The sequence below is a fragment of the Heterodontus francisci genome, chromosome 7 (assembly GCF_036365525.1).
Source record: "Heterodontus francisci isolate sHetFra1 chromosome 7, sHetFra1.hap1, whole genome shotgun sequence".
In the NCBI taxonomy this organism is placed as follows: domain Eukaryota; kingdom Metazoa; phylum Chordata; class Chondrichthyes; order Heterodontiformes; family Heterodontidae; genus Heterodontus; species Heterodontus francisci.
In genome coordinates, this window is record NC_090377.1 from 62,816,664 (window position 1) to 62,825,759 (window position 9,096).

General features: G+C 38.9%; 1 protein-coding gene across 3 annotated transcripts; it reads left to right on the top strand.

The window, feature by feature from the left end:
* The first annotated feature begins 384 nt into the window (after positions 1-384).
* Positions 385-7,549, top strand: nr4a2a (nuclear receptor subfamily 4, group A, member 2a). 3 transcript variants are annotated; one of them, XM_068035300.1, is made up of 8 exons: positions 385-721; positions 2,331-2,453; positions 2,923-3,782; positions 4,492-4,621; positions 4,740-4,903; positions 5,426-5,628; positions 5,774-5,952; positions 6,073-7,549. In XM_068035300.1, exons 3-8 carry the CDS (start codon positions 2,925-2,927, stop codon positions 6,327-6,329), a joined length of 1,791 nt encoding a protein of 596 aa, XP_067891401.1. In that variant the 5' UTR covers positions 385-721; positions 2,331-2,453; positions 2,923-2,924; the 3' UTR covers positions 6,330-7,549. The 3 variants fall into 3 exon arrangements, with proteins under 3 accessions (XP_067891401.1, XP_067891402.1, XP_067891403.1); XM_068035301.1 differs by having other exon boundaries at positions 386-721; positions 2,946-3,782; positions 6,073-7,548; XM_068035302.1 differs by lacking the exon at positions 385-721 and having other exon boundaries at positions 2,370-2,453; positions 2,941-3,782; positions 6,073-7,548.
* Positions 7,550-9,096: the final 1,547 nt, after the last annotated feature.

Consider the following 9,096-nt stretch of genomic DNA (forward strand, 5'->3'; position numbering starts at 1 on the left):
CAGAAATGCACCTTATGCAGCTTACACCAAATAAAACGCGTGTGTTTTAAACAATTGAACAAACTGAATAAAGCAACAAATGGAAAACTCTTCGAACGCCAAATAATCCCACTCACCAGTTTCCCTTTCTGGCTGTTACGAATTGCTAGTTTTTACAGAAGAAATATTTAATAATGGAATAAATATTTGTACCGGAAATGAAAAATAACAAATGCGCAGTTTACCATTATAGAAACAAGTGCAAAACAAGTGATCGATAAGCTATAAACGGCGAATATTCCAACTACGTGTTGTTTTGGAAATGCTGAAAGAGGAGGTGAGAAGGTTGCTTCAAGTCATGCTCCAACTACCTTAAAAATCCAGAGCGTTAACGTCACCTCGGAAATTTACCAAAGTGAGACTTGGCCAACCGTGTGGTGCGGGCCCAGCCCTCGGGCGCTCATTGGGTTTGGCTACGCTGACGCTCGCTGACGCTCGGAGACTTGGTTACACGCTGCCGGTGGAAGAGAGGAGCTCACATAAACAAAGGCACATTGGAGAGTAGGGCCAGTCCGAGTCTGCTCGCCTGCTCAGAGTGCGGAGAACAGCAACCTGTACCACTACTGCCGCTACTTAAGCTAACCACTGCTGCACTTCAAAGTTCATTCTATGTTGAACTGAGTTTCTACTCATCCTGTGATCTGCAGTATCTAAATGAGAAGTGGAAGTAAAAATTTAATAAGTAGGTATTGAATTATTTGAGCAGTCTCATGATGCGTGTTTATGCGAATATTTCCCATATATTGTTCACTGCTGCTGTTCTGATTGTCCTGGTTTAGTTTTTCTGAGGATTTTGTGAACTAGCTGTAGACCTTGTCAATTTTAAAACTGTGTCTACTGGATAACAGTTACCGGCTGGCAGCTCTTTCTGTTCCGACTATTGCAGCCCTATCATTAAGCAATTGAAAGACACATCCTAATAATAATTTAAAACAATGATTGACTATTTACTCTTCCGCTTAGAAGTTGGACGTGATGTCCAGGTTGATCCGCGTGGCTTTGTTTTTACCTGTACGTTCCACCTGATGCCCTGCTACAGCTGTTAGGGATGAGGGCAGCGATAGCGGAATCTCATTCACACGTGCATTTCTTCCGACCAGTTTTTAAAAACAAAAATACCAAATTAATCACGGCCACCAAGGCACATCCCACGTTGCAATGTGTAAACATCGGTCTGCAGTCCAAAAAGATTTACAGACCGATATGAGGCAGTTTACAGAAAGTTAGATGCACGCAGTTAGTTATGGAAAACATATTCTCTATACTTGAGCGATTATTATGGGGTTTTTCAGTCTAAAATCTGCTTGATGTTTTGTAATTATGACAGTCCGCAAACAATTAAATCGAGCTACGCGGATATGGTAAATTGTAAATTAAAGCATATGATTGTTATTTTCAAAAGTTACTTTGACTTTTTAACATTGCAGAATTGTTTCCAGATTGAGATTTTAAGGGCTGTTTGCGTAATATACATATTGCAGATGAATATTGCCAAAATGTTATTGTTAAGCCAATGGTTATTACTTTTACTGTTTGGATTCCGGACTCTTCCAGGGAATCACAGCATAAAACGACTGTCAAAACGGTTTACCGAAGGAACTTTACATGTGTTTTTCTTTGTGAACATTCATGTATTAGTATGCTGGAAATTTCCCTTTTTTTCTGTTTGTCTGTCAGTTTCTCTATCCATCTGTTTTATATGTACATAATACTCTACATAGCTATTTTGTGTATAATAATGGACAGAATACTGCACACATATCTTTTCATAGCTGTAATTTAACACTTGGAGTAATTTGTCCTGCTAATGCTGCATTATTAAGAGAAAAGCAGACAACTTTCCTTTCTAAACAGACCTCTTCCATGTTTTGTCATGGTCTCCTTCTAGGATTGAAATATATTGGATTGTCCAGCAAAATGTGATTCTGTGTACACAGAGACGGTGTGGGTGTTATTAGTTTTGGTCAGTTACTTATAATTAAAATACATAGGGAATTCACAAATGTACTTACGCAAAGATGGTCTTTTGCTCCAGAGGATGATGAATGAAGCCAGTCAAAAATCAAAGCAGGATATTGTTTATGCAGAGGTTGTGCAAACCTACTTCGTCGGGGTACATCAGTGCGTATTTAAATAAACTTTTGAAATAAGGAATCTCAAAGAAAATGTTACTTGAAGAGGGCAAAGATAACGTGTTATATGTCCTATGAAAGTCATTGGAATATAATTCTTAATATTCTATTGCAACTAGCAGCGTGGTTCAATGATTATTTGTTTCCATCTGTTTTCAGAAAAGGTTTCATTGTACTTTTATCTGAATTGCGATTAAGAAAAACAATCCGAATTCTGCTCTTCAGGAATACAAATCACAACAGTGTCTACTTTCCAGTTCTTTCGCAGACATTTGGTAGAAGGTACGTCAGTTTGAATGCGCTGTTACAAGATGTTAATTTATCAAATTACTCTAATTAGATTATATTTCCATTTTTCTTTTTTTTTAAGACACCCACGAAGAATATTCTTCATGTGTTTCATTTAAAAAAATTGTAGTTGCTACTTTGATGGAAAACTACACATTTCATTAGTTTACCTGGAATACTTACAGAACAAAAGGAAACTTGGCCGAATATTGAAATAAATCATTTAAAAGTAACTAGAAGTTATTTTCTTAGAGAACCAGTAACAAGTGAATGCGTTAAATTGTTTTTAGCTTATATCTCTGGCACATGCCCTGAAAGTATATCTATGGGGTTAAATGAAATGATTTCGAGGCATTTAGTTCAGATTCCTACAGTGGGGTTAGCATGTGTGAAGCAATATGATTTAGTAGTGGTCGAATGTATTTAAATGGTATGAGTACATGTTCAGAACTTTCATTTACAGCCATGCCCTGTGTTCAAGCTCAGTATGGGTCATCGCCACAAGGAGCCAGTCCTGCCTCTCAGAGCTACAGCTACCACAGCGGGGAATACAGCTCTGACTTCTTAACGCCAGAGTTCGTCAAGTTCAGCATGGATCTCACCAACACTGAAATTACAGCAACTACATCACTACCAAGCTTCAGCACCTTCATGGAGAATTACAGCACCAATTACGACGTGAAACCCCCTTGCTTGTACCAGATGCCACTGTCCAACCAGCAGTCTGCCATCAAGGTTGAAGACATCCAGATGCACGGCTATCACCAACAGAACCACCTACAGCACCCACCAGAGGAGATGATCCATACTGGTTCCATGTATTACAAACCATCTCCACCCCCTACCCCAACAACTCCAGGCTTCCAGGTCCAGCACAGCCCATTGTGGGATGACCCCAGTTCTCTGCATAGCTTTACCCCAAACTATGTAGGCACCACCCATATGATAGATCAGCGAAAGGCTCCTGTCTCAAGACTATCTCTTTTCTCCTTCAAGCAGTCGCCCCCCAGTACCCCAGTGTCTAGTTGTCAAATGAGGTTTGATAACCCCCTACATATTTCCATGAACCCTGAGACGGGAGGTGGTCATCACGTAGTGGACAGTCAGAATTTCGCTGTTCCCAATCCCATCAGAAAACAAGCATCAGTGGGTTTCCCTGGTCTTCAGATTGGTCATGGGTCACAGCTGATGGACAACCAGGTACCATCACCTCCATCTCGAAACTCTCCATCAAACGAAGGCCTTTGCGCAGTGTGCGGGGACAACGCTGCCTGCCAGCACTATGGAGTTCGCACATGCGAGGGCTGTAAAGGCTTTTTCAAGGTGATTGTTTTATTTTAAATTTTGAACTAAGTTTCCTGTGTGTTTAATCACTATATGTATACTGATTAAATCTACCAGCCAGATTAGTAAGAGAGTGCGATGTTGTATGTCAGTGGTTACAAAGACGTACCGTTAACCTGTACTTTGGGTCAAATAATAGGTTTTGTTATGAGAAGTGGTGTAATTTCTGACTGCACCAATCTATTACATTAGCAACTACAATTTTTGGTGTGATTTCCTCAAATACAGAGAGCAGAGGGAACCTAGCTAGCGTCTGTCACAAATTCAGACGACTCCTTGAGATTTAAATTGGTAACAACATTAAGCCGTGTCTAAGTTAACCAAGTGGAACAGAATTCCCTATGGTAAAATTAAAGTGATCTCTTTATTTCACCACCGTGATTGAATAATCTTATCATTTTAAATCGAGGGGTCTCGGAGGGATGTAAATAGTATGAATGCCCACGAATTTGTATTTACCCAGTGTCTGCTTCTCTTCCTCGCATATCAAATACAGCGAGAAGCTGGGAAAGAGGCAGACGGTTAGAGCAACTGTGAACACTGTAAATGTCCACCCATTAAATATGGTGCAAAAAAGCTTAGTTTAAAAATCATTGTCCGATTTAAAAATATATATATTTATATCAGACAATGCGGAAATAAAATTGGCAATTTTATTGATTAACGTTTTTGCATTGTTCTTTTACAGCGTACGGTGCAGAAAAACGCTAAGTACGTTTGTTTGGCGAACAAGAACTGTCCAGTTGACAAGCGCCGCCGGAACAGGTGCCAGTACTGTCGCTTTCAGAAGTGCCTTGTTGTTGGCATGGTGAAGGAAGGTGAGTTTTGATGTGAGGTGTGTCTATACGCTAACTTGTGCTAGAAAGCAAATTGTAAGTGTTTTTTTTCTAGGAATGTTACAAGTCACACATTTTAAGTTTTTTTTAAATTTTCTAGTTGTTCGCACAGATAGCCTCAAGGGTCGCAGAGGACGTCTCCCATCCAAGCCGAAGAGCCCTCAGGAGCCGTCTCCCCCTTCTCCTCCAGTCAGTCTCATCACAGCCCTGGTCAGAGCGCACGTCGACTCCAACCCTGCCATGTCCAACCTCGATTACTCCAGGGTGAGTGCCACAATTGCTTTTCCACCAGACACCAGTCACCAGCCAGAGTTTTCAGTCAAAACAGTTTGAAAATGTATTTCTGCGTCGCTAATTCAGCTCTACCAGATTCATCATTAAATTAGAAAATATGTGTACATTCGGATCTGTTAGGAGCTACAGACTAAAGCAAACACCCAGCTTCTGGACTACGGACTACTAGCGAACATTACACCAATGTAAATCTCTAATAGACTTTACTGGGGTTACTATATTTTAAACATAGTAACATTTGGAACGGAGAACTGCATTTCATTAAATTTGGTACATGGCAATAGGATTGTTTGTCAGATTGTAAAAGAAATGTAAAATAAATAAACAACCGTCTCCCGAATTCATTCAGGGATGAACATTTCTTAATTGGTCAACACGGGGTAGGATTGTTAACAAAATTATCAGGCCGTCTCTTGTACGAAGGAGATGTAATTTCACTCTTTTATGTAGTCTAACAGGACTTTATTTATCCTTTTCTCTCTGAAAATCTAGTTCCAGTCCAATCCCGAGTACCAGTTGAGCGGCGGGGACACAGAGCACATCCAGCAGTTCTATGACCTTCTGACAGGCTCCATGGAAATCATCCGCAGTTGGGCAGAAAAGATCCCCGGCTATACCGACCTTCCAAAAGAGGACCAGGACCTGCTTTTTGAATCGGCTTTTCTGGAACTGTTCGTCCTGAGGCTGGCCTACCGGTACATAAATCCTTAAAGTGTCATCGACCATTTTCCGTACCCAACCCCTTTCAAGCTACAGTGATCCAAGTTTTATTGCTCTACGCTAATTAAATTCCGTTTATTACTGAAAAGCAATTAGTTGCATTATTATTATTAATTTCAGGTCTAACCCAGTGGACGGCAAGCTAATATTTTGCAATGGGGTGGTGTTGCACAGGCTGCAGTGTGTTCGTGGCTTTGGGGAATGGATAGATTCAATCATTGACTTCTCCTCCAACCTCCATAGTATGAACATAGAGATTTCAGCCTTCTCCTGCATTGCTGCCCTCGCCATGATAACAGGTCAGCACATTTATTTTAAGTTGTTCTCTTTAAACCGTGTAATAAAACCCTTTAACCCCTTCAATGCCCAAGCTCAACCTTTGGTAACGGTCGTATTTGTCTTTTTTTTTATTGTTGCAGAACGACACGGGCTGAAAGAACCCAAGAAAGTGGAAGAACTTCAAAATAAAGTTGTAAACTGTCTCAAGGACCACGTGACTTTCAACGGCGGACACTTAAATCGTCCAAACTACTTGTCCAAGCTTTTGGGGAAATTGCCCGAGCTCCGCACTCTCTGCACACAAGGTCTTCAGCGCATCTTCTACCTAAAGCTTGAGGACCTCGTCCCACCCCCGACAATAATTGATAAGCTCTTCCTAGATACACTACCCTTTTGAAAGCAAACCTAAGCACTTGAACTGAAAAAAGAAATTATAATAATAAAGGATGTTAAACTGCTACAGAAATACGGCAGAGACAGTTCTGCAGTGAAACGGAACTTTGGTGCCAAACGCATTTGCAAAAAGCCTGAGAACTTTTTGCGCTTGTTAGAACTTTGTATTCACAGTCGTTTACTGACCAGGATTCGCAGCAAATAAACTGCAAAACGTGGTATATACAGTTTTTAATTATCTATTTTATTTTTTTTATTGACGAGATGAAGCTTCCCCAAATGGGGATACATGCATTCCTGTCAAGCTCTGTTCAACTTTTGATAGAAGTCATATTTGAAGCATAAAAAATGGATTGTAAACCCTGTCCTGGGCAAAGCTCGTGCTGTAAGCAGATATATGCCGTAGTATATATAATGAAGAATTGACTTATATATATACAGCAATTATAGGATAATGTGATGAGTCCATAGCGTCATTGAAAGCCGCAAACAGTTGTAAATTAACAAATTAAGTTTTGCTCTGATTATTTTTCTGGTTGATTTGAAATGTAAGAGTGGAGAAAAAAGATGGAGATCTAATAGTGGTTAGTACGTTATAAAGGACAAGCATGTGAATGCTGTTGCAGGACTAATCTTCATATTTGTATGTTGGAAATATTATAGGCACTTGGTATCTTCTTGATGGATTATGTCTACAGTATGAAAACCTAAGAAATAGTATTCCAGACACTATGTAGTCTGTTAGTTTTTTTTAAAGACAGATATAGTGTTTGATATCTTGTTAGCAGATGTACAATTCCAGCATTTGGCTACAAGTATAAACCGACTGGCATCTTAAAGGGATACATTGTGTTTGTAAAGACCGTTCAACATTCATCGTTTGTAAGTGTTGTATGTACTGTTGATGTTGATAAAAGTTTATATCTATTATTTTTGTCGTCTAACATGAATTTGCATGCTACTGCTTTCAACGGTTTTCAGAGTGCTTTTAGAGATAATCTCCTGCAATTTACTGAGCACTTTGTCTTACTTTCCAAACGTCTGCAAAAAGGTGACAGTTGTCATTTCATGTTTCAGTGGGATTTTTAAAAGAAAGTATTTACATACATGTAGGTTTTACTTTGTATATTAAAATATATATATGTATGCGGTACGTATACATTTTGACCTACAAGTCACTGCCTTTTCTATTGTGTATCTTTCATTTAGAAATGCTTAAAGTATGTTTTCTGAGAATTCTTTCTTTGAGAAAGAAACATTTAATGTTTACACAAATAAAAAAGATGTCTTCAAATAGTCGTTTCGTGGATTCATCTGTATTCATAGAGATTCATAGAGTCATTTACGGCGCAGAAGGAGGCTATTCGGCCCATCGAGTCTATGACGGCTTTCCACGGAGCAATCCAGTCAGTCATACTTCCCCGCTCGAACAAGTTTAGTTCCTTCAAGTGGCATTCAGTCCAAATCTCCATTAAATTTGCATATAGAGTCTTGTACTATTTCAATTTTAATCATCCATAAACACCCATTTTATACAAACACCTATCCGTCATAGTCATTCTATTTACTGTGAAGCTTTGGAAAAACAAAATAGCAAAGGGTGTTTGTGTGTGAACTGATACTTTTGCTAGCTGATCAAAAAGCTAATTTTAATGTGATGTGAAGTGTTTTTTAAAAAATAAACTTTAGACAAATATTTATTGTAGCGTCCAGAAGCGCTTTTTTAGCAATTGACGCTAAATATTATATAACCAGGAACTCTACAGATTTGAATGTATTTCTCTAATACATGTGATGGGTACAAGCCCTGCTATATGGATGTGTTGCAAGTTTTCTTATTTTGTCAGAAATGTCCCATCAGTTTAAGTACTTTCCTAATGAGAAATGCAATTAAGGTTTCCAACATCCTATCTGGATAGCATTTGGCTATCGGTTATTCATGTATTCTGTCTTGGGATTCAAATAAATTAAAGGAAATAGCTACCCAGAGAATTTCTCGATTTCATGAATGTCACAAGATTAGCTTCTCTGTCTCCAGATAAGCAATTCAGGTTGGTTGCGCTGACTGCTCGGGTGGCTGTAAATGCAGAAAGCGGTTTTTTTTATGATTACCTTGACACAATTAGACATTTTACCCCTAGATGTGCACAGTTGGAAACCGCTGTTTCCGCTAACCACCTTTTCAATTCCCCAAACCAATCAATTGAAATATCTACAGTTAGCGACTAGGAATATTTGTGACGATGTTAGCGGTTCGAGTCCAGCACGAATTCGTAATCGGATTCAAGAAAGTTTGTGCAGAAAAACAGAATGTGTCAGGGAATGTTTGCGCAGTATTCAGGGAAATAAAATCCCATTCAGATGTAGGCAGCTGAATATCACTGTTGAAACAACGCTTTAGTCACAATAGTGAGTTTTCTTTAATAAAGGGAGCAATCCCAATTCACAATAAGCGTGTAATATAATCCGCAATATTATGCTTATAGTCACACTTTTCAAACTTGCCGAGGAACTTGTATGTCAGTCTTGGGCTCCTGCTTTACACACAGCGCCAGGATTTACACAGGATTCCGCTTTTATTTGATGTACTGAACATTTATGAACTAAAACTTCTCGTATTGCAGCACCTGAATCGAAGTGGATTTCCTAAAATTTCTCAGCCTAAAATATTTATGGGAGTGCAATTTTATTTTTGAAAATGTGGAGCTAAAGATAAAACATGATTTTTTATTTGTAATATATTCCAGATAGTGGTTTATTTCAGGACATAT